This window comes from Ceratotherium simum, chromosome 14 (genome assembly GCF_057802395.1).
Source record: "Ceratotherium simum simum isolate JZ-2026a chromosome 14, ASM5780239v1, whole genome shotgun sequence".
Taxonomy (NCBI): domain Eukaryota; kingdom Metazoa; phylum Chordata; class Mammalia; order Perissodactyla; family Rhinocerotidae; genus Ceratotherium; species Ceratotherium simum.
The window spans coordinates 22367174-22394040 of NC_141913.1; the positions used below are offsets into that span (position 1 = coordinate 22367174).

At 38.2% G+C, this 26867-nt stretch overlaps 1 protein-coding gene and 1 long non-coding RNA gene across 2 annotated transcripts in view; one reads left to right on the forward strand and one right to left on the reverse strand.

The window, feature by feature from the left end:
* The window catches only part of LOC147915275 (uncharacterized), a 156092-nt gene that overhangs the window by 118509 nt on the left and 10716 nt on the right, over positions 1-26867 (reverse strand). The gene's annotated exons all lie outside the window — the stretch shown is intronic.
* DSG3 (desmoglein 3) lies at positions 3-21238 on the forward strand. The gene is made up of 16 exons (XM_087439396.1): positions 3-72; positions 380-420; positions 946-1074; positions 2013-2168; positions 2623-2767; positions 3426-3592; positions 4451-4579; positions 4851-5036; positions 8061-8332; positions 8971-9110; positions 10201-10428; positions 12093-12344; positions 16756-16895; positions 17199-17262; positions 18668-18915; positions 20317-21238. The coding sequence occupies exons 1-16, from the start codon at positions 3-5 to the stop codon at positions 20932-20934; spliced, it is 2985 nt and encodes a 994-aa protein (XP_087295522.1). The 3' UTR covers positions 20935-21238.

Consider the following 26867-nt stretch of genomic DNA (forward strand, 5'->3'; position numbering starts at 1 on the left):
CAATGATGCTCGCCTTTGTTTCCCAAAGCAATAGCTTCCACAGCTCCTGGGAACTGTTTATAGAACAGCTAGGTAAGAAAGATCTGGTTGCTTCAACCAGCTGTTAGGTAGAGTTTTGCAAAATTCAATAGATTCTTCTGTATATCATTAAAATTCTGCGGTCAGGTGAAAGAACTGGGAGAAGTTGTTTATATTCAGAGCATTTTCTTTTTCCTAAGGGGATTTTACCCTTTGAATACTGTTTCTCCAAATCTACTTCTTTTGAAATAGAAACAAACTACAATATGAACAGCAGAATGTAAAAATCAGAATTATTATTTTATGTAATTACTTATTTGAAGAATTCACGTATAATTTGACTTTATTTAAATGTCTACAGGTGGTCCTATTGGTTCATGGAGAATTGCGAATAGAGGTGAAGTATGAAAAGTTTTTTATAATTAAAATAATTGTTTAGTTAAAAAAATTAAAATTGTGTTCAGGAAAAATAAATATTTATTTAATGTTTTAAATTATTTAATAATTTAATTGTGGAAATAAAATTAAAATTCTAACAACTAACCCAATAATATTTAAATACCAGCAATGTATAAATGTCACTATTGTAATTTATCACATGCATTCCTTCTTCTTATCTTAAACAAATCAACAGATTTTCATTAAACAGGTCATACTTGCCCAGAATAGTTAGATATTGTGGAATATATAAAAGAAATAAAAATATGATTAAGTGCTAATATTAAAAATCATATAGCTATGTAATTGTTTTACTTATTTAATGTTTCTTCTTTGCTTGACAAAGTGGGAGGGAGAGCAAATTAGACATCTAACAGTCTTCGATATCCTGAAACATAGGAGGCTCCTAAACCTACGTGTCTATAATCAATACTCAAAGCAAAATTTCCAACAGTACGCTTAATAAAATGGAATCCCCTTTTATATTAGACAAAAGGGCAACGCGAAGAAGATGAGACAGCAGTAAAAGCCAAAAGGAGATATAAACGAGAATGGGTGAAATTTGCAAGACCCTGCAGAGAAGGAGAAGACAACTCAAAAAGAAACCCAATTGCCAAAGTAAGTCATATGAGCAGGGGTAATGTGAGTTTTTAGAATAAATGTATTAGATGTAAATTTTAAAAAATAAGGCAATTCCAATTAACAAAATGCAGATTGAGGAGTCCACAGAACAAATAACCTGGTAACTTCAACAAAAAATACAATAATAATAATAATAACAATAATAATAATAATAATAGAGAGAGAGAAATGAAGGAACTATGGCCTCTAGAGTTATAAAAAATAACTAAAAGACATATGGAACAATTTCAATGGATAAGCCTTATTTAGATCCAGATTCTAGCAAACAAATAGAAAAAAACATATAGATAAGACAATTAGAAAAACGGTTGGGAGTCAACATGGGGTTGGCCTTGTATTGATAATTGTTGAAACTGGGTGATGAGATATATCAGGTTCATTATCTTATTCTAACTTTATATATATTAGAAATTTTCCATATTAAAAAGCTTAAAAATTATAATAAAAAGCATATAATAAAAATAAAATTTCACTTTAATATATATTTTTAACACTTACTATACAATCTTTTGCACTTTTTTTCTCTCCAGCTCCTTATTTAAACTAAAATAAATGTCTTTTTTCTTTTTTAATGTTATCTGTTAAGAAAGGGAGCATCAGGAAGTAGCCTTGTCAATATCAAGTATCCCCGAGTTTCTCTCAACCTTTTAACGTCCACCATGGTGGCCACAATCTGAACAAATGTTCTAAAGCCAAAATGGTTAAGCATATTGGTTCATGCTGGTCAACAGAAGCAACAATTTGAATTTATTTTACATTCCTAGTATCTATCAAGGCCAAAAGTAAACAGCACAGTGTCAGAAAGAGTGAATAGAATGAACAGATGACTTAAGACTATAGAGGTGGAGGAGAGGAGGGGAAGGAAAAGGCCTGAGTGATGATCGTCTTCACATATTGGGTGTTTTTGGCTGCAGATTACTTCAGACTTCCAAGCAACCCAGAAAATTACCTACCGAATTTCTGGAATAGGAATTGATCAGCCCCCTTTCGGAATCTTTGTTGTTGACAGAAACACTGGAGAAATTAACATAACTGCCATAGTTGATCGTGAGGAAACCCCAAGCTTCCAGGTAAGTCTGTCCTCAACACTGGCCACCCTTCCCTTCGTGCACCGTGGCTTTAGAAGGTGATACTTCTACAGGTTCATTTAGAGGAGAGATCAGCGCATGAATCAATCCACCAACAAATAACAATGTTAGTCCCTCTACAAAGAGCCTCCAGTTATGGTTGTGCCCCGAAGGAATACACCAGCAGGGTACATGAGTGGACGCTGAACTCCAGCATGCAGCTTGCCAGGAGCTACGCCCTGACATGAGACAGTATCAGCCTGGAGGAAGGGCAACTTACCCAACTGGTCTGCCCAGAGTGGGCACTTTTTCCTACTTTGTCTACTCTTTGGGGAAATATTTTTCTTCTTTGCACAAAACTTCTGTACACGCCAGTAGAGGCCTTATTTCTACAAGTTTTCATAGTATGCAAACTAAGTTTATAGAGTGAAAATTAACATTTTCCCTCTTTTTCTAGATCACGTGTTATGCTCTAAATGCCCTAGGACAAGATGTAGAGAAACCACTTATACTAACGGTCAAAATTTTAGACATCAATGACAATCCTCCAATATTTTCACAAAGTGTATTCATGGGTGAAATTGAAGAAAATAGTGCTTCAAGTAAGTTTTTTACAGTCCTTGCCACCTCTTTTTTTTTTTTTAAATATAAGTATCACTATAGTACATCATTTTTATAAGCTAATTTATTGTCTTAGTTTCATCAGTAGTTTTGCAGAAAAACTCATCAAGATAACCTGGGTCTTCCTTTCTAATATTTGTAGTTGAGCTAATTATCCACTGACATGTATTTCTAGGTTGTGGTCCTGTTATCAAGTCAACAGTATCTTATTCTATATATACAATTCATATGAGTACCTGGCAGTCACAAAGCTGAAGAGGTGGCCTTAGGTAGCCTGGATGTAACAGGTGGGCTTTCTTAGGTTATGAGGGACAAAGACACACTCACATTACTTGGATAATTTGGGGAAAAAGAAGAGTTATAAGGCCATCCATCAAGGGAGGAAATAAAGACATAAAATAGTCTCTAGCCCCACACAGCCAAGGCTTAAGGAGAACTGGAGGATTTTTATGGAAGACATCACAGTTCTACCTGATTAAGAGAGACAGTAAGAGATATTGCAAGTGACGTGTAATTTTTTTTGAGCACATAGTTTTAAGATCTTAAAAAAACAAAGATCAATTTGAAATTGTGTTGAATATTTAATGTGAACATAATATCAGTCTTTACACATTCTTTAACAAACTTCTGTATTCCTAGACTCACTGGTGATGATACTAAATGCCACAGACGCAGATGAACCAAACCATTTGAACTCTAAAATTGCCTTCAAAATCGTCTCTCAGGAACCTGCAGGCACCCCCATGTTCCTCCTAAGCAGACACACTGGGGAAGTCCGTACTTTGACCAATTCTCTTGATCGAGAGGTAAAGCAAGGCACTTAGGAGTATTCAATGATAAAGGATTTGACTGTAAGAAAGCCAAGAGAAGTGACTCCATTTTACCTGAGAATGAAAGGACAAAGGAAAAGAGGTTCCCAGTACTCAGTTGGGCCAATCTAGGGAAATGGTTTGCATTCAAGTATAGCTGGGACCTGCACAATCAATTGTACCCTAAACAAACAAGAATCAGCGTGCCAGTGGTAGTTAAAGTGGGGGAGTAAAAGAAGACATTGGCATATATGGACAAATATTGAACTGTGACTAATTCCTCATCTGATAGAGGAAAAGGAAATTTCTTAGATGAAGGGAGAAATTTCTATCTGGAATAAAGCCTTCTCTGATGTCACACTTTTCCTCTGACTTCTTTTAATTTTACTCCCTGCTTCCAGAACACTAAAGAATCCTCTTCCTCTCTCTTCCCCATTGTCCTACCGCCACAACTACCATCACCACCACTACCATCTCCATCACCATTTGCAACCCCATCAGACTCCATATTACTTTTATACAAATGATTTTCCAGATAGACCAACAGGAAAGCTCTATAAGTGAGCTTCCCTCAGATAAGCAACCCACCATCCTCATTGCCCATTTTTGCTCTAAGTGTACTTTCTTGCCCTAAGAAGTTCACAAAAGAGAAAACCTGTTCTAGCCCCAGAAACCATCCAGAGCCCCACACACCTCCTCTATGATAGACAGTGAACAACGCACGTGATCCTTCTAGAGAATGAACCACTAACTTGAATATTTTCTCCTCCTTACCCATAGGAAGCAAGTAGTTGCCATTAGTATTCTCGGCACTGGAGATTAATTATTTTTCTTTATTCTTTTTTCCAAATTTAGCAAGTTAGCAGCTATCGTCTGGTTGTGAGTGGTGCAGACAAAGACGGAGATGGACTGTCAACTCAATGTGAATGCAGTATTAAAGTGAAAGACGTCAATGATAATTTCCCAACATTCCGAGAATCTCAGGTACACTTTCCACTCCTTGAAGAATAATTTTTATATATATTTTATTTTATACTTTGCCATCCTAATTCAGTATTTGCCTGTTTGCTGGCTTTTATTTAAGTTCTCTGCACTTTTCTTAAAAAATAAGCTTTTGTAAAATATAAGAATGCAGTAACTGGCAAGAAGGCAATACATAATTTGACAATTAATGATTAATACCACTCAGAATAAATATGGTCCCTTTAGATAAAACCTGACATTGAATCTTACATTCTGCTTCTCTCCTTTTTAGTATTCAGCACGTATTGAGGAAAATACTTTAAGTTCTGAGTTGCTTCGATTTCAAGTAATAGATCTGGACGAAGAGTTCACAGATAATTGGCTTGCTGTGTATTTCTTTACCTCTGGAAATGAAGGGAATTGGTTTGAAATACAAACTGATACCAGAACTAACGAAGGCATCCTGAAGGTGATTAAGGTAAGGACTGATTTCCTTTCCTTGGGAAAAATATTCTATATTAACCAAAACTATCATTTCTACAAATAAGCTTTATTCATTTATGACTAAAAATACCACTTATTTATAGAAAACACATAAAAGTAGATAGAATAAAAAATGCACACATCCATAGCCTTATTACATAAGGAGAACCTTTCTTAATATGTTGACTTATTTCCTTCCAAGCTACCATACTTTCTATAGTACATACAAATACACTAATATACATATATTTACAGGTGTGCCTGCTTTAAGCACAAGAAAGTAAAACACATTTCTTGACTTAATCTCATTTACTCTGTACAACTGAAGTTAGGAAGAGATAAGAATACATGGAATTGTGGCTTGTGAATTTGTCAACTTGTTTTAAATGGATTAGCTACAGTCATCAGAAGGAAAAAATGCAACTTTATCTAGAAAATGGGAATGTATAACTGAATCTACAAGATAAAAAAACAAATAATTAAATAAAGCTTCTGTTTAACATGCTTGGCTACAGCAGACCCCCAAAGTGGAATAACGTGAAGATATTTCTGCCTGGATATTGTTTAGACTAGAAAAAATAACCACTATTTGGGGACATTTCTTGGCTTGGGACATTGAACTATGTGGGAGCTGCTTTCTGTAATTCCTTGAGTCCAGTAGAGTCACAGGCCCATAATATTCCTTTAAAAAGGAGATTGCTAGAATCCTGGATTGCTGGAATCTGTGCAAGCAGTTCCTGTTACTCTGCTTTTCAGAGAGAGGGCTGTAGCCATCCTCACTTGCAAGGGTTTTGTTACAAACTCCCAGCAATGCCTGGGAATGAGATATTCCCTGTCTCCTGTATTGGTGTCATACAGTTTCCCAAACTAGAAACCTAGGCCTTATCCTTCCATCATGGCATTTCCTCACAACATACAGCCAATCATCAAATTCTGCCCTCAAAACCGTCCCTCAAGTCTGGCCCTGGTCTTCCTTCTTATGGCCTGTGTTCTCCCTCAGCCTTGCCTCCCCTCCTTGAGATGACGGGAGTCCCTCCTGATAGATGTCCCTACCTCATGTGTCTCTTCCTTTCACTTTCCTACTGCCACCAGTCCACCACCATGTTTTTCTTAAAACCAATTTGGATCAGTTACTCTCCTCTTTAAAAGCTTTCCTTGGTGCCGGCCCCATGGCTTAGCGGTTAAGTGCACACGCTCCGCTACTGGTAGCCCGGGTTCGGATCCTGGGCGCGCACCAACGCACCACTTCTCCACCATGCTGAGGCCGCGTCCCACATACAGCAACTAGAAGGATGTGCAACTATGACATACAACTATCTACTGGGGCTTTGGGGAGAAAAAGGGAAAAAAAGGAGGAGGATTGGCAATAGATGTTAGCTCAGGGCCAGTCTTCCTCAGCAAAAAGAGGAGGATTGGCATGGATGTTAGCTCAGGGCTGATCTTCCTCACAAAAAAAAAAAAAAAAAGCTTTCCTTGTTCTCCATTGGCTATGAAAGTGACCCTCAACCCTGATTGCCCATTTGAATCACCTGCAACTTTTCCTAGCCAGTGGGAACGTAGGAACTATCAGATCAGGGGGTCTGTAGGGAAACCCAGGCGGCAGCAGGTCTTAAAGTCTCCTCAGGTGACTCTAATATGCAGCCAGGGTTGATGACCACCTGCTGGCCTTAGAGATGACTTGCAGCCTCCTTGGAATTGTATACAAAGCCTCTCACCATCTGCAGCCTGCCAACTCCCTGTCGTCTGTAACTCTGGGCATCTGCAAGTGCTTTCACCCCTGCCTGAATAACTCCTCCACATCCTTCAGCACCCAGCTCACATGAGACCTCTCAGAAGCCTTTCCTAACTCTCCCAAGTAGAAGTATTCACTCGCTTTCACACAGACTCTATAACCTCTCTTGTTAGCCCTCGTATTACAATTACCTGTTTATACATCTTTCTCTTCCACTGAGAAATGCTTGAGCTCACAAAACCAGACTGAAAAGCTAAAACTCATCCAGATCTCCTACCTTAATTATTTTCAGTAATATACTAATTAACCAAAATGAGCATTTCTTTATCTCATTATCCTCAGAAAATTTACTAGTGAATGGAAAAAGCTACCCTGGGATTCCTCAGGCCTTGATTTGGGCCACCTCAGGAAGAAAGTCAAACAAATAGTTATCATGCAAGACTTTCTAAGAAGGTTCTATGAAGAGTTGATAGGATACTCACTCACTGATTTGCAGAGGCCTATTTGCCAACCAAGTTTATTAAGATAGTTTGCCTTTGCCATCTAAGAATTTTTAAAGTCACAGATTCATTGCATGTGAATCCAATGACTATCCTGTGAATGGCCATAGCTGCCATTTATAGGAATGCATTATGGGCTTTAATTTGTTCAGTCCTCACAACAATCCGATGAGGTAATGGTTTTTTTCCACAAGTGGAAAGTTGAGGATCAGAGATATTATATATTGTGCCCTAACTCACACAGTTATTAAATAGCAAAATCAGGATTCAGACGTGCCACCATAGCAAATTTGAGATTCTTTCCACTGCGCCACACAGCCTAAATAAACTCTAATGGGGCTGGCCATGTGGCATTGTTGTTAAGTTCAACATGCTCTGCTTCAGCTGCCCGGGTTCGCAGGTTCAGATCCTGGGAGCGGACCTACACCACTTGTCAGCCATGCTGTGGTGGCATCCCACATACAAACTAGAGGAAGACTGGCACACATGTTAGCTCAGGGCTAATCTTCCTCAAGCAAAAAAGAAAAAAGAAACTCTAATGATGTTTTGCTAATCTAAAAACAGGTATCCCACTTCATAAGTATAAGTTACCAAACTGAGGTCTTGAGTTAAGAATTCTAAAGGTTTCTTTATCTCAACATTACAATGATCTCCGAAACTGTTTTGCTATATAGAAATAAAAGGATCTATTCACGATATGTAACATAGAATCCCTTTGTCCTCTTCTGGGTTTACTGGATCATATTTTTGTGACACTTCTTCCCTTCTCATTTTATTTTGACTGTAGCCCCTAGATTATGAACAACTACAAAATGTGCAATTCAGTATTGCCGTCAAAAACAAAGCTGAATTTCACCAATCAATAATCTCTCAATATCAAGTCCAGTCAACCCCAGTCATAATTCAAGTAGTAAATGTGAGAGAAGGAATTTCATTCCGTCCTCCTTCCAAGACATTTACTGTCCAGAAAGGCATAAGTAGTAGAAAATTGATCAATTATGTCCTGGGAATGTACCAAGCCATTGATGAAGACACTGGCAAAGCTGCCTCAAATGTCAGGTAAGATTATTTTTACAACATTTTATTATTCCTTGACGTAGTTTTAACCTGTAAACTATTACAAAATAACACCTAAACTATTATACACGAAGAATACAAAGGTGGCCAACTCAATGAACTAGATAACTCAAGAAGAGACATGTAGCTAAATCATTAGAACATACTCTGCTATGAGCAAAGATAACATAAGCATAAGTTAAAGTGGAAACTAAGAGAAGAATGCCTTAGCCTATCTAGAGAGATCAGGAAAAAGTTTCATAGAAACCTTCAGCTGAGTCATTAGAAAGAGTAAAATTTCACCAGAAGACCATGGTGCGATCAGATAGAACAGCACATACAAAGACATACGTGCCTAAAACATAAGCACACCGTGCAAAGTAGTTGCTGTAGTATAAAGAGCAAGGACATAGTTATTTTATTGCACAAAGCAGAAAATTGACAACCCAGGCTAACACTTAAGGATTATGAAATACTGCTTGTCCACGCTAATATGTTAATCTTTTGCTGCTTTTTATAAAAGCATATTTCAATGTCTATATTAAGCGTAAGTACATTAAACATAAAATGAGTCACTTTCATTAAATAGGTAACATTCCATATTTGAAAGAAAACTATTATTTTTTTCCATTATATAACAGATATGTTATGGGACGTAACGATGGTGGTTTGCTAATTATTGATTCAAAAACTGCTCAAATCAAATTTGCCAAAAACATCGATCGGGATTCTACTTTCATAATTAACAAGACAATCACAGCTGAGGTTCTGGCCATAGATGGTAAGAAAAACATTTCAATCATTTTTAGAGAAATGTTACTCCAACTGGCGTTTTTTTATGAATAGAGGATTATGGCTATTTAACATATTGCCTTTATCACTAGATAAAGTTAATTATCTTGGGGGCCTTGGGTCTCAAGTCTGAGGCAGCTGAGTCCAGGAGAAGATTGAGCATTCCAACTTCTCAGTGTAGTTTGCAGTACTAGTGAATTCTGTGTTCAGTCCCTGTGGTTTGCTGTGGTTGTGGCAGGAATTTTTAGATCCAGAAGAATTTCTGAGTTCAAGAGGGTGGATAAACATTGGTACAGAAAGCCTATTAGGGAAGCTCAACTCAAATATGAGGTGACTTTGTGAGTTACCTATAGAGTGAGTTACTTATAAAGACCTCATATGCTTACATCATTGAACAATAAAATCTTCTGGAATGTTTTAAAAATAATATTCATTGAGTGTGTGTGTTTCCCCAAGTATAAAATTAATTTATGCTCAAGGCAACAAGCAAACATAAAAATAAAACAAAAGAATAAACACCAAATACATATCACCAGAGAAACAGCAAAAAGCACTAAGGGAAACAATAAAAATGATTCATAATCCTTCCACTGAGAGATTTTTATTTTATTGTTTTTGATTGTCAACATTTTAAAATTTTTGTTCAATAAACTTTTATATCATGGGTAATAAAAATAAATCATTGTTTATTCTAAATACTTTGGCTCAAGTTTTAGAAGCAAAAATCTTTCACACAGTACTGGGCTCATGCAGTAGGATACATTTAAGAAAACTATTATTTTTATGTTGATTTCATTTGTAATCAGTGAATTCACCACCTTACAGCTCTTGGTTCCAACTATATCAAATTAATAGCCAATGCTACAAATTAGAGACACAAGCCAAGTTGATAAATTTAAATTTGCTTTTTACAAGAGGTGGAAATTGGATGACATCTTTTTACTTGTAAGAAAAACGTAATTTCTCTTGCGAGGACACACTAACTTGGCTGCATGCAAGAGAAGTTTAAGAGGTTTATTTATTTTTTTTGTATAACTTTTTATGTATATTTCTTTAACTCTAAAATTTTATTCTTACAGGAGACACAGGTAAAACTTCTACAGGCACCATATATGTTAAAGTACCTGATTTTAATGAAAATTGCCCAACAATTGTCCTTGAAAAGGAAACAATTTGTAGCTCAGCACCTTCCGTGGTTGTCTCAGCTAGAATACTGGACAATGATAAATATACTGGCCCCTACATATTTTCACTGGAGGAGCAACCTGCAAAATTACCAACTGTGTGGAGTATCACAACACTCAACGGTGAGTAACAGTAAAGCTGCTTCCATAAATGAAAACTGCTGCTTCTTTATATTTCCGGAAGGATAAGAGAATCATTCGGGAGCAGGTCCTTTCCAAGAGTAATTGAAAAAATTCTTTGCAGTGAAGATGTAGTCCTAGCCTTGTGAATTTCTTCCCTCTTCAGAAGAGAAGAATATGATATAATGTTAGCACTATTTCATACTTTCTGTTTTTCCTGTGGACTCCAACTGTTTTCTATTTTCCTATGTTTAATATTTATTTCTATCTCCACAGCACACCCAAATAAAGATTAGAATCAAGCACCTATTTTATTGCAGCACTGTTTAAATTTCTAAATACATAAACTTTTCCTAACTGGCCAGGCTGTGAAGAGACATGAAGCACTGGAGGGGTCCCTGCTCAAGGCTCACAGGAAGTACCACTTAGTCTGTCACTAGTCAGGAATCTTGAGAGTATGGTAGACTAAAATTCATAAACTCATTAGCCAATGAGAAAGAGCTAATCCATCCTTCCTTCTCTCCTACCATTATCATGCTAATTTTACATTTCCCGTGTTTTCCAGGAGTCTCATAGAAACTCCTAAGTTAAGTCTAAGACATGAGATTTAATAAGAATCATGTCCTTTCTGGATTTTACAATGACCAGCAGGCCACTTCAAATCCTTTGGAAATGAAATCACTTTTCTCTAACTTTTCTGAACCAATCTTGCCTGCTTTCATGAATGTGTTCCATGGTATCAACCATTGCTAGAGTCACCAAAGGGATCTTGTTCTCCATGGCCTTCTTCCCTGGGGCCCCACTAATCCTGGTGTAAGGCTCTAGCTCCAAAATGTGCATGTAGCATTTGGCTCCAAATGGGTTTATCAGACACATGGCCAACGAAGAGGCTGCAAAGGAAACAAGAGAGAGAGACAGGACCTGCCACTAGACATATCTGTTCTGGGGATGCTGGGCAAGGCGACAGCGATTGGACTGGGTGGACTAACCACAACGTCAAAGGGCATGGTGGGGTCAAGAATGATTCAATCAACACAACTCTGCAGCTTATAAGAGCTCCCGCTAGAACCCACTTAGATAGGAACAACATAGCAAAGGAGAATGGAGAACGATCAATGCTCAAGAGTCAGAGAGGCAACAGGCCTTCACCACAGGGAATTTCATACAACCAGCATTGGGCTCATAGGATGAGGACTGTCAGGACGAGTTGAGGTAGCAGCAGCCGAAGCAGAAACTCAGTCTTGATAAGTCAGGCACAAAAACACAGACTTAGGGGGAAGGCAAACATTCAGAGTGCCACACAAGAGTCCCGGGGTTGGTGCAGACACACAGGAGAGTGCTTAAGCCCCAGGAGAGGGGACCTGATATTTAAATGATGCCCACCTCCCATCTTCTTTGGGCGGAAAATCAGGGTAGGACTGAGTCGTCGTGGAGGAGAATAATGGGCACATCTGGGGCAGAGAGAAGGGCAAGGAGGGAGTGCAGACAGACTTACCCAACTGAACACCTTATAGCCCTCATAACTGCTCAAACCTCACCCTACCATCAGCCCGCTATTTGTGACAGTGATGTCTATGGCAACTCTGGCTCTGTTAACAAAGATAAGTAGTTTTAAGAGCAAAAGACACCTTGTCCTATTGTTGATTTGTATGATTGTTTCTCTGCAGCTACCTCTGCCCTCCTAAGAGTCCATCAGCAGATTTCTCCGGGAGAACACAGACTCTCTCTCGTAGTTACGGACAGTCAGGACAGGCGGTGCGAGACACCAGAGAGCTTGATTCTAACAGTCTGTCAGTGTGACAGCAGGGGCATCTGTAGAACTCCTGTGACCAGACCTCCAATGGCACAGGGAACGTCATTGGGGAGGCTAGGGCCTGCCGCCATCGGCCTGATACTCCTCGGTCTTTTGCTGCTGCTGTGTGAGTATGCCAAAGCTTCTTTCTATTTTTGATGGGGTGTTAGCACTTGCAGAGGCCTTCACGCTGGACAGGCAATGCAGCTTTGCCATACAGAATTATTCCCTAATTGTTTTATAGGCAAAGTTGGGAGGAAATGGCATTTTTAGTAAGAATCTGAAATGTTTAAACTTAACATGTCACTTGCCAACAATCTATTTCATGATACAGCAAAGCAAGTCATATTTGTTAGACATTTAGAAAAAGCACAAGAGAATCAAGAGGAAAAAGTAAAGCATGAACACTTCCTACACACTAACAGTAATGTTCATGGTCAAAATAGTGGCTTTATCTGTGAGTGTGGCACTTTCTAAAATGTCTTCTCCATATTCAAGTCTCGTGAGATTCTAAAATAAAAAGAGAATCCTGGCCAAATAAATTTAGGGAAAATATATATAAGATATCATAGGCTTTAAGCTTTACAACGAACTTTAATATATCATAGACTCTGAGAAGTTATTGCTTAATCCAGCATTTCCTCAAAATAATTTACCACCTGAATATGCATCCCCTTTTAAGGCTTTCACACTTAATATGATTAAGTTTATTGAACACATTTAGGGAAACTACATACATGTATTATTTTTCAATAAAAGTAAAATTCGTTTTATTCAATAGATAAGTTTTTGAAAAGTTGCATTTCAATCAAAATCTTGTGAATCAAATAGTACTTTGAATGTAATGGGTTTCTATTTAAAAGAGCTTTATGGAAAATTCTTGTATATATAAGAGAAATCCTTGATAAATTCACAATCACTTCTCTTATTATAGAATCATAGACTTTTAGAGTTAAAATGATTTTTCACGATAATCAAGTCCACTTCAACATATTCATGTAATTTTTTTAAATTTATGAAATATTTTTAAATCACAAAAAAGTACAGAAAATTACATGATGAGCACACATATAGCCATCACTCAGACTTAACAGTTACTAATATTTGCCATATTTGTTCAGATCTCTTTTTTAAAAAGAGAAAGCAATCACTATAGATACATCTAGTAGCCTGCCACACACGTCATATATTCCCCTTCCTCCTTTCCCAAAAGTGTTTACTACTCTGAAATTATCATGCATCATTTAGTTTAATAAATAAATGAAATTGATGCTCAGAGTTTCAGTTGTTCAATATCATATTAGTCAATTTCAAAAACAAAGATTTTTCAAATACCTCTGTGAGTCTTTATGCTAACTTCCAGCGTAAAGGAAACTTGATCCTGCTTTTCATGCACGTCGTAGATTTTTGCATGTCTAACTAAGTGGAAAAGAACTATACCATGATAAAACTATGATAGAAGTGAATACAAAGGAGTATTGCAGGGCCGGCCCCGTGGCTTAGCGGTTAAGTGCGCGCGCTCCGCTACTGGCGGCCCGGGGTTCAGATGCCGGGCGCGCACTGACGCACCGCTTGTCTGGCCATGCTGAGGCTGCGTCCCACATACAGCAACTAGAAGGATGTGCAACTGTGACATACAACTATCTACTGGGGCTTTGGGGAGAAAAAGGAGGAGGATTGGCAATAGATGTTAGCTTGGAGCCGGTCTTCCTCAGCAAAAAGAGGAAGATTAGCATGGATGTTAGCTCAGGGCTGATCTTCCTCACAAAAAAAAAATAATAATAAATAAATAAATAAATAAATAAATAATAAAGTGGTGAAGTCTAATGTATCAATTAAAAAAAAAAAAGGAGTATTGCAGAGGCTTCACAGAATAGGAGAATCATCGATTTGAACCTTGGAAAATGAGTAGGATGCAGTAAGTACGAAAAGAGGGAAAGGTATTTCCAAAGGGTAACAGCATGAGCCAAAGCCAGAAAATGCTTAGCATGTTTTAGGACTCACACAGTCTTGGGAGGCTAAAGCATGGGGAGATTGTGCAGAGGGAAAGAGGTGAAACCGGAGGATGCATTGGGACTAATTTGAAAGGGCTTACATACACATGTTATAGAGTTTGTACTTTAAGTTCTGAGAAATGAGACTTGTGGAAAGTACCTGAATAAAAGACTAACATGATCATATTTGTATTTAAGAAAGGTAACTCTGGAAGCAGTGTGTACAGTAAATTAGAAAGGAAAGAACAGTTAGGAGGTTATTGTAATAGTTCAGAAGAAATGATGGAGGACAGATATAGAGGCATAGCATGAGACTGGAAAGGATAGGTGTGCAAGGTATTATGGGAGTAAGTGGAGAGAATTTGGAGACTAATGGATAGGAAGATTGGATAAGAAGTCCAGATGAACCATTGAATTCAGTTGCTCCTGAAACCATTAAATGAAATTGAAAATATCAGAGGAAGCACAGATATGTAGGGTGGCAATGATGAATTTGATTGTGAAATGTTGAATTTTGAGCCGCGTAGGCCATTGTACATTTGAGATTGTGGCTCAAGATGGCAGTCAGAGGAAATATACTGTGTTATTCCCACAATCATATTTGTGGGATCTTACCATTTGCCAAATGCCATGTTTTGAATTTTGTGCAAGACAGAACATACGTTTTTCAGTATGTAGAAATATAGTCTACACTTTGAAAAACATTTTTCTGGGTACGTATATAAAAGCCAAATACACACTGTGCATACAATGATAAATAAGATTTCTAAAAAACTGTTATATAAGCCCACCTAAAAATACTGACCATACAGGTGTACATTCATTACCCTTCAAAACTAATGTGTCAACTCACAATATTCAATTCTTCTTACACATTTGAAATTGAGGATGGCAATAAATAAAGCAAGCCTTTAGAAGTATCATTTATATGAACATTATATTAAATTTTGAGAAAACATATTATGTCCAGCCTATTTGATTTTAAACACTTGGCCTAATATTTTTCATACTATATCTAGGAATGAACTAATCTGCGTAATTGATGTAGCCCATCCTAACAATACTAGCAAATCCTTGCAGCATTCACTACTGTCCCTTACCTGTACTAACTCATTTAATCCTCATTACAATCTGTGATGTAGATACTATACATTCTTCCTTTTTATGGATGAGTTAACTGAGGCAAATAAAGATGGCATGCATAACTTGCTAGCTGGTGAGTGGTGGAGCCAAAATTCAAACTCTAGAAGTCTGACTCCAGAGACTGCTCTTAAACCCCTCACTAAGCTCCTCTAAGTGGACAGAGTTCAAACGTCAGGAATCTTGGCAGGCCAGAGGTGGAGGTGGGGTCACTGATTACCTAGCGCGGGAAGCACTTTCTTTCAAGAAAGACTGTTGCTCTCTTGGTCCATTAGCATGAGAATGATGTTAATCTTTATTGCCAAGATGTGACTGGCAGGCAGGCCCCTCTAAGCTAGGGATTCTTAAGTCACAATTAAGAGTGTATTGATATTAGATCATCACTCCAGTTGCTGAGGGAGTTTGCTGGTTGATTGCTGTTTACTAAGAGATCATTACAAACCAGATTACTAAAACATTATCATGCCCACCTAAAATTTTGACCATCCAGGTGTATATTCACCTGACATGGTATACATAGCCTCAACATGTACAAATAAATGCAATAACAATAAAAATATATTATGGAGAGCCAGCCCCGATGGCCTAGTCGTTAAAGTCTGGCAATCACCACTTTGGTGGCCTGAGTTCACTTCCCCGTCGAGGAACCACACCACCTGTCTGTCAGTTGCCATGCTGTGGCAGCAGCTCACATAGAAGAACTAGAAGGACTTACAACAAAGGTATACAACTATGTACTGGGGCTTTGGAGAGGATTAAAAACAAAGAGGAAGATTGGCAACAGATGTTAGCTCAGGGTGAATCTTGCCCTGCAAATAAATAAATAAATAAATAAAATAGAAAAAGAACTGAGGAACCGAGTATCATTCAGCAAACAGTGCCTATTTTAAGACAACAATACACATAACTCAAGAATGATTAGAACTGTCTTCTTCAGTTTCATAATCATATGAAATTTTAGTATGCTTAATTTACCAAATTTTATTATATTTATTTTTTTGTGTGTGCAGAAGATCAGTGCTGAGCTAACATCCTATGCCAATCCTCCTCTTTTTTTTTTTTTTTTTTTGCTAAGGAAGATTGGCCCTGAGCTAACATCTGTGCCCATCTTCCTCTACTTTATATGGGATGCTGCCGCAGCATGACTTGACAAGCAGTGCGTCGATGCACGCCCAGGATCTGAACCTGTGAACTCCAGGCCGCCGCAGTGGAGCGTGCACACTTAACCACTTGCGCCACCGTGCCAGCCCCCTTATTTTGTAGAAACTAATTTTGCTTTCTATGAGGAATTTTCTATAAGTATTGAAAATATTGTATTTTCTTTCTAACATTTCTGACAATTGTCGCATCAAATCATTTCCGAGTGATTCAAATGTTCTGATATTTTGTTTTGCTTTTTACTAGTGGCCCCCCTTCTGCTGCTGACCTGTGACTGTGGGACAGGTCCTATTGGGGGAGTGACACGTGGATTCATTCCAGTTCCTGATAGTTCAGAAGGAACAATGCATGAGTGGGGAATCGAAGGAGCCCAACCTGAAGACAAGGTGAGGATCCAGTTTGTAAAACATTTATTTCAATCATATGGAGCAAAATTCAATTTATATTGAGATAGGAAATGGGGTATAAAAATAAGAGACTCCTTGACCTTCAGTTTGAGAGTTAGTGCTGAAATGAATAAAGACTTCCAGGATTTTACCTCTTCAGATGTCAAATCATAAAAATGGCTACTCCTGCAAGAATTTAGGCTTCTCGTAATGTCACCACTTGCAAAGGACCACATTTTACCTATATTGCTATGAAATCTGATTTGTTTTTAAATGTATTTATTTTTTGAACACCATTTGCAGGAAATCTCAAATATTTGTGTGCCCCCTATAACAGCCCATGGAGCCAATTTCATGGAAAATTCTGGTAAGTGAACATTGAATTTACTTTGGAAAGCCAAAGTGGGTTAAATAAGAAACACAGAAAAATAAGAAGGGTTCAAAATTCTTTTCTTAATAATTTGCATATATGTGCACAAGCTGGGATATTTTACCACTGAAATAGGGAAAAGCTGGTTTACTATTAGTATATTAGTTAATTTCATGACTATTAATATATTAAGTCAATTCCGTTAGTCAATTAGGTGTAGCTTCATTAACTTAATTTGTCCACTGATATCACTGTTTTTAATATCTGAAGATTTGTCACACTTTTTCCAAACTTTAATAAACTGAAGTATAGCTCTCAGGCAGCCGATTACTAATTTTTTAATTAGGAAAGATTTCACACATATAGAAAAATGTAAAGGAAAATAAGACAAACACTATGTACCCACCACCCAACTTTGACTATTCTTAAATGGTCATATTTGCAGTTAAAGCTTCATGTGTGCACATCCTCAATCTTGTTGCCCTATTTCCCTCCCCAGAAGTAACAGTATCCTGATTTGAGTTCAGTTACAATTCTTATATTCAATCATAATGGGACAAGATCACGTATGTTGTCATATACATGAAATTGTTTATTTCTTTGGGTTACCAAATGACTATTTTACTGATATTATCTCAATGCCACAACTAGAGCATAAACTAGAGGAACAATAAGATCTGATGCCTAATATGAAAATTTTTCTTAATTCCATACTTAGCAATAGATTGTCTATAAATGTCCAGCCTGCAAAATTGCATGAAATCTCCCCCAAAATGTAACTGTCTGCCTTTACCAGCTACCCCAATCCTCACTTGCTTCTCTCATTATAATTACATAGCAAAAACTATATTCAGAATTCTCTAGAAAAAATAACATTCCATAAAAGCTGAATGTACAGATAACAGGCAGAATAGACATAATTCATTAAATTTTCATTAGGTACCAAGATACCAAATTAGCATCTGCAAATTTGCATGATTATATTATGTATACTTCCTCTTTGGTTTCCATATTGAGCCAATATGACTGCTTCATTGTAATTTATTTTTTTCATGAAAACAAACAAGCATTGCATTAGAAGCTTTCTGTAGCTGTGTACTGAATATTCTGTTTTCACTTTTCCCATTTCTGGCTGCTGTCACTGAAAATCTATTTCTTTTGTACATTTTTTAATTAGTATGTTTTCAGAGCTCCTTCATCTGCTAATATCGCCTCCTCTGGTACTCTCACATAGCAGACTGTGGGATGTTCTTATCACCTCTAGTCATATAATTTTATTTTCGCCCACTTATTTGCTTTATTTGGTGACTGACTGTTCATAGATATCAAAGACCAGTAAAAAAAAAAAAATGTTTTCTTTAATCACAGCATGAGATATTACACAATTTTCTCCTGTTTTTAGAAGTGTGTGCAAATATAAATGCTGGAGGGACGGTGGTGGAAGGAGTTTCGGGGATGGAACTGATCACCAACCTTGGAGCAGGTACGGGGTCCGGAGCCGCAGCGGGATTTGGAGCAACCACTGGACTTGGCATCTGTTCTGCAGGACAGTCTGGAACAATGAGAACAAGGCATTCCACTGGAGGAACCAATAGGGACTATGGTGAGGGGGCAGTGAACATGAATTTCCTGGACTCCTACTTTTCTCAGGTAATTTGGTGGAAAACTTTGTTATCTTATTTACATTACAGACTTATTTACATTACAGGCATTACACAACTTGACTATATTTCAGTTTTGCAGTTTGTTTTTTTACAGCTTATTAAAATATGAGAAAAAAAAATAGGGGTTCTTTGCCAAAATAATACAGATAACCTAAGGTGGCTGCCAAAATTGGGCTCCTTGTCAAAAGGAAGGATGGGTAGATTGACACAAAGTGAGAGAATATAGCAAGTGGCCCCTCATCCCTCCAACTGGAATAACAATGGAGATCAAAATCTTTTGCATTTCAGGATCAGCAGCATCCTCTTTAGGAATACAAAGCAGCTTATTTTGTATTTCTAATACCATAAAGGACGTCGGAATATATGTGTATATATTTTTCTGAGAGAGGGTTATAGAATTCTTTATGTTTTTCAAAGGAGTCCATGTCCAAAAACGTTGAAGAATCATTGAATTAATGACCCAAAAATAAAAGGGGGAAAAAGAGATGTGATTGAAGATCAGATGAAGTGTCAGGAAGCATAGAACCGAAAAGGGACAACGGTGCCAGAACAGAGAGGACTTTGGGAGGCGGGTGGCTTGTCTCTTGGTTGCTGCATCGTTAGAATGGATCTCACATATAGTTTTGGTGTCAGAATTGGTAAGTGCCAGGATTTGGCCTAGTGTCCAAGCAGATGAAGGCAGACGCTGTTTCAGGAGAGACTGGCAGGGAGAGCTTGTTTGGGATGAGAATTCTTGGGATATTCTGAGGTGTGGTGTGGACCCTAGTTAGGGGTCAGGCTCCCACAAGGGTTTCGAAGTCTAGTCAAAAGTCCCAGTCTGGGGCCGGCCCGGGGGCGTAGCAGTTACGTTCACATGCTCCACTTCTGCAGCCTGGAGTTTGCAGGTTCAGATCCCAGGAGCGGACATACTCACCACTTATCAAGCCATGCTGTGGCAGAGTCCCACATATAAAAAAAAAAAAAACAAAGTCCCAGTCTGGGTGAGAGCTGCCTCAGAAAGTGCACAGGGATGCCCACTCCCCACCCAGAACACAAAGACGTGCATTAACAACAGACACACACAGAGACCCTCATCCTTGGCCCAGTGAATAACCTCCAGGTGTCATACACATTTGCTTGGTAGACCTAAATCCATGTAAGTGCCTTCAAAATCAAGAAATAAAACGTGAACCTAGGCCAGACTCAATTGAGGAAACGTCACCTACAGCATTCTCCAAACACCAGATAATTTCTGCCACAGGATTGCTGATATAAAGAATATGCCTTTACTTCTATGGATTACCTAAATTACGCATTCATCATCAAACTTTGAGTTCTATGAACAGTGTTATATTCTTCAGTTGAATCTCTTTTAAAATTCATTTTTTCCACTTTTCTCCACCTTTAGAAAGCATTCGCCTGTGCAGAGGAAGACGATGGCCAGGAAGCAAAAGACTGTTTGCTGATCTATGATAACGAAGGAGTGGGTGCCCCCGGTTCTCCCGTGGGCTCCCTGGGTTGTTGCAGTTTTATTGCTGATGAGCTCGATGACAGCTTCTTGGACTCACTGGGCCCCAAGTTTAAAAAACTTGCAGAGATAAGCCTCGGGGTTGATGATGAAGGCAAACAATCTCAGCCACCCACCAAAGACAGCGGCTCTGGGGTTGAATCCTCTGGCTGTTCCGTAGAAGTCCAGCAGTCCGAATCTGCTAGGTGCCAGACTTTGCTAGGCAGTCACGGAGCTTCCGCTTTGTCTGCTTCTGGCTCTGTCCTCCAACCAGCCATTTCCATCCCTGACCCTCTGCAGCATGGTAGCTATGTGGTAACGGAGACTTACTCGGCTTCTGGTTCTCTCCTGCAATCTTCCACTGCAGTCGTTGATCCACTTCTCACGCAAAATGTAACGGTGACAGAAAGAGTGATTTGTCCCATTTCCAAGGTTCCTGGCAACCTACACGGTCCAATGGAGCTACGAGGGTCACGTAACACGATCTGTACAGAAGATCCGTGTGCCCGTCTGATATGACCAGAATGAACTGGAATAACATATTGGCTGAATATGGATATTTGGACCAAATTATTCAAAATAGCATAGCACAGTTCACAGTATTGGTCTAATTTGGCACTTATTTGCTACTCTCATAAACTGATTATGATTACAGTTTAAATTTTCTAGTTCATACCCCAAAACTGGATATGTTGTCACTCTTACTTCTCAAATACTATTCAAGTGGTAGTGAATCTTAATGTTTTTCAAAAAAATCTTAAGATCATATTCAGCAGGAAAATTTCCTAAGAATTTTTAAACTTCTATTTCTGCAGTGCCAAAGAAGGGTGTTTATCACTTTAAAATGCCATGTGTTTTAGTGGATTAAGCACTTGGAGTGAAGAGCCCCAGTTCTCGTCTGTGTCACCTTTTCTTATATCATTAATAATGGAAGAGTCCTAAGGTCTTTGCTAAAGCATTTGAGCTGCTTGGAAAAAAGGAAGTAGTTGCAGTTGAGTTTTTTGCCCTCTTCTCGGTGCTGGGAGACCCTACGTGCGTCTTTTGCTCAAACTAAGGGCTACTGGCTTATGCTTTATACTTGCTAACTCTATATTCCTCATATTCTCACAATAAGACAATTTTGAAACAGAAATATCATAGAACTTTTAGGAAAGTTTAGTATGGTGTAAATATTTTGTATTTTTTGTAAATCACTTTGAAAGGATCTATCCAAAGAAAATATTTTCATTGAGCTCCCTTCCTACACACTTCTCAGTAACAAATCCTGCCTTAACAGTCTTTGAAAATTACTATTTATTTTTTAAATGTCAGTAGGTAGATGCAACTTACATATGACATATAGTGATGTTTATTATGTTAACAGTATCTACAGACTTGTGGGAATACAAAACATGGCTTTTCTCATAAGTAAAAGAGGCCTCTGACTAGAATAACACATGGTGAAATTTGTGAATATGTATTATAAGCAGCATGTTGGGTCAAAAAGTGATACGGAAAGGGATTATTAGTAACCTCTATTTTATTAAAACTCATTCCTTTTAAATTAAACAGCTACAGCAATTTAATTCTTGAGCACACCAATGTTAGGTTAGTGAAGGTTTAGAATATATTATTTCATGCATGTTTCCATCATGGCAATGCAGTTCTTCAAATCATTTCTGGTCATTCAAGACCTTCAGCCTTGGGGCCGGCCCGGTGGCGCAAGCAGTTAAGTGCACGCATTCCGCTGCAGCAGCCCAGGGTTCGCCAGTTCGAATCCCGGGCGCTCACCGATGCACCACTTGGCAAGCCATGCTGTGGTGGCGTCCCATATAAAGTGGAGGAAGATGGGCACGGATGTTAGCCCAGGGCCAGTCTTCCTCAGCAAAAAAAGAGGAGAATTGGCAGATGTTAGCACAGGGCTGATCTTCCTCACAAAAAAAAAAAAAAAGATCTTCAGCCTTTAGCCCATAGAGAGCACCCTACCTGCTTATCGACATAATTGTCTTAGCTGAGTCTTTACAAGGTCATCATCCAGCTTCATTATCTGTAATTGTATATAAAATACTCCTTTCTGGTTTATGCCATATTCAAAACCTATATTTGTTTTTCCAGATGGAATGCAAAGTAGTAACGTGTGTGTGTTTTAACCCAGAAGGGTGCAGTCCTGAGGATACCAGGGGGAAAGAGAACCCCTAAAGGTCCCTATGTTTAGCATTCTCCCGTCTCCCTAGTGCCAGGACTACCAGGAAGGCATGTGCTAGGATAGCCCAAGCACAGGCAGCCTGTTCTTCCAAGACAAGGCTGCTGCTGCTGCAATAAGGTCTGCACTGTGCCCATCCTGAGGGGAAGGGAACTAGACTCTATTGAGCAGCCTGCTGAGTCCTCAGGAAGTCGCCTGGCTATACCCATTCCATCCCCTGGGGCCTCTTCTCAACAGAAGCTCACTCTGGGCTCTAGAGCACACACAGTTGATTTGCACCTTTATTTATGCATGAGAATTAAATTAATAATTATAATAACCCTTATTCCAAGTTCAAAAGTGTTTTCAGGATCCTCATTCCAAGTTCAAAAGTGTTTTCAGGATCCTCAAAGTATTTTAAGGTTGCCTCTTAAAACCCAACTTATCATGAAATGGAAATTTTGCTGCCTTGTCAAACTACAGAGGAAATCATGCCATAGTAGTAAAGGCTGTCTAAGGGAAAAATTGAAATTAAATGTTTTAAAATAAAAATAGATTGATCCTGTCCAGGAGGACCTAAAATTGATTTGCCGTGTAAAATTAAATTCAAAGCAAAAATGTATCTGTATTTTTTCACCAAAAATAAAAATTGTTTTAAGCAGAAACATTTTCTAAAAATTGTCTTTTTACTCGATGTATTATAAATTTTAAACAGTATATATTAAAACTTTAACAGTGTAACATTGTTATAATAAAACTGTTTGGCAACAAATTTATGAGTCCTTCCTTAACCATTTAGTAAAAGCTGAACTGCTCTCTATAACTAATAGTTATTAAGAAATATGATGTAAGAAAGTGACTAACATATATATTTTTATCAGTATTTTTCCTTTTTTCCTGGCTGATACCTTTTCTGCATTCTCCCAGACAGGAAGGAAGTACCGGGGGACTCAGGATCTCTTCTTCGGGTAGAAATTGTGCTGCATGAGGTGCTGGAGGAGGTCAGGGAACACTTTTATTAACTAGATGATTTAACTCGTTTATTATTTGTTTGATAATTTGGAATGGTCTCTCAGGCAAAAGTTTTGACATTCTATGGTGACTCAGAGAGAAAAGCTGCAGTAAAGAGAAGGTAAGGTTTCCAGCCTAATATGATGAAAAAAGGTACTGTGACTCTAGTGACAGCATCAGCCCAGCGATGGGTTTGTCTCCCAGTAAATGCCTATTATTTTTATGTCTTCCTTTAAAGCGATGCCCCAAAATAAGTCCCTTTAGAACTTTGGATCTTTCTTTGGCTGACCTTCCTCATTCTTAAATGCAGACAATTCGACTTGGACCTGGGGTGTGGGGAGCAGAAACTGGATTGGAGTGGATGTTGAGTGAAGAAAAGGGGATGGCTTCACTCAGGTGTTCCAAATCAATCCCAGGAAAATGAAAGCCATGAAGGTAAATTCCAAAAATATCACCAGTTCCTCCTATCCACAGAAAGTTTGAGGAATAAAAATGGCAAGATCAGTTTATCTTATCTTACCTTTCTAATATCAGATAAGAATGTAAAAGGAACACATTCAACTGACTAGCTTCAATGCAACTAACAATTAAGAAACAAGTCAATTCTTGTTATCGGCAATTTAGCATTTTGTCAACTCCTTTACTGGGTCTACAAAGAGTAATTCTGAATCTGAGATTGTATGATTTAACGCTTGCGCAACAACATAGTCTGAGGTCATTTTTACGTAAGGGGGATAATTGATAAGAAAAGAAGATAATCATTTAAGTTCCAGGTGCCAGAAACCGATGCGTTTTCCACATCGAATACTGAGATTCCTTCTGCTTTGCCTGACCCAGAGTGCACTTCGATTCCCTCCATGACAAGACAGGCCAATCTAGGTTGATGTCTTTACTTTCTTTTTCTTTTATACATTGACTTTTTTTTTTTTTTTTTTTTTTTTACAAATACAAAACAAATAAATCTAACCACAATGCAGATGTAGTTAAAACTCAAGAGAATGAAGGTCTAAGAGAACAAGTGCAAATGGAGGCAGGCACCAGAGCAGGAAGAAAAGAGACCCTGGTGAGGGCTACCAGGTGGCCAGGAGAGTTACATACTCTAATTTAATTCTTGCAGTAACCTTGAGATTACAATCATGAAAACAAAGACTCGGAAGCAAAGTAACTCCCTCAAGGTCATAGGATCAAGTGACACAGATGTAAAAGTTTATCTATAGTTATTCAGCAATAATAATAATTATTACTCTCAGAATAATCTGTTTACTTTCAGCTCTAAGACTTGAGTAGAACAGGAAAAATTGGAAAGAAAACACAATGCAAATTATTAAAAGATTAGAGATCTAGGGGCCGGCCCCATGGCATAGTGGTTGGTTAAGTGCACGCGCTCCGCTGCTGGCGGCCTGGGTTCAGATCCCGGGCGCGCACCAACACACCGCTTGTCAGGCCATGCTGTGGCGGTGTCCCACATAAAGTGGAGGAAGATGGGCATGGGTGTTATCTCAGGGCCAGTCTTCCTCAGCAAAAAGAGGAGGATCGGCACGGATGTTAGCTCAGGGCTGATCTTCCTCACACACACACACACTAAATAAATAAATTAAAAAAAAAAAAGATTAGAAATCTAGATATAATTCTAAAGATTAAAGAACCAGTACAATGTAGGCAAATAAATATAGAGAGAGAGTAAGAGAGATCTATATACCTCCATACATAGAAAAAGAGGTAGAGATAGAGAGATAGATAGAAAGAATACAAATACATAATTTTCTGTTATTTTGAAATATATATGACGTTATTTTTCAGGGCACAATGATCAGTTTTCCCCCACATTTAATAACAGAAACAAGCTACCTGGAAGTCATGGAATCTCTTCTTTGGTAAACCCCTTAAGAATTACTTTGATGGCACACTATTTAGAAGAGGTTATGTGACGTGTCTAAGTATAAAAATAACTTTATATATTTTTTAATTTTTTGATTCAAAATTTGTATACATTGTGAAACAATCACCACAATAAGTCCAGTTAACATCCATCACCATACATAGTTACAAAAAAATTCTTTTTCTCGGGATGAGAACTTTTAAGATCTATTCTCTTAGCAATTTTCAAATAGGCAGTTCAGTATTATTAGCTATAGTCACCATGCTGTACATCACATCCTCATCACTTTTTTTTTTTTTTGAGAAAGATCAGCCATGAGCTAACATCCATGCCAATCTTCCTCTTTTTGCTGAGGAAGACCGGCCCTGAGCTAACATCTATTGCCAATCCTCCTCCTTTTTTTCCCCTTTTCTCCCCAAAGCCCCAGTAGATAGTTGTACATCACAGTTGCACATCCATCTAGTTGCTGTATGTGGGACACCGCCTCAGCATGGCCAGACAAGCGGTGCGTTGGTGCATGCCCGGGATCCGAACCGGGGCCGCCAGTATCAGAGTGCACGCACTTAACCGCTAAGCCACTGGGCCGGCCCCTCATGACTTATTTATTTTATAACTGGAAGTTTGTACCTTTTGATTCCCTTCATCCATTTTGTCCACTCCCCATCCCCCATCTCTGGCTACCACCAACCTGTTCTCTGTATCTATGAGCTTGGTTTTTGTTTTGTTTTGTTTTGTTTTGTCTTTTAAAAATGATAACTTTAAATGGGTCCTTCCACCTCATAGTTTTCATGATTTGTGGAAAACAACACATTTTAACAACTACAACTATTTTACTCCTTAAAGCCATCTCCACTTCTACCTTTATTCCTATAAAGTACAGAGACCATTGTATTTTTAATTTTGTGCCTCCGAACATCTCTGATGTTTTCTGTGATCTGAATTTGCCAATATAAAAGTAGCAAACAGTAAATTTTGTGTGACAACAACATCAAATCATGATAATATAAACAAAACATTGATATTGAAAGAATATGTACGTCCTCATTTCCTGAGAAGGCAGAAGAAGGACTTATATTCTTTCATAATCAAGAGGGGATTGCAAGGAACTTTCTTAATTATAAAGCAGTACAGAATCAGGTAATCTTGTGTTTATTTAAAGCGCATAATGACATGGTTTCCACTCCTGCAAGAAGGCATTGTTACTAAGCCAAAAATGAGTATTTCAATACAAAACATGAGATTAACTTCAGTCATGTCTTCCCATGTCCAACTGACTAGTATTGATAATAAGATTTATATGGTCCTAACTAGGAGGTAAACACACTCACACACACGTGCACACTCATGCACATATATTTGCCTCAGGTAACCACGTAGCCTGGGGTAGATGAAGCAGTCTCT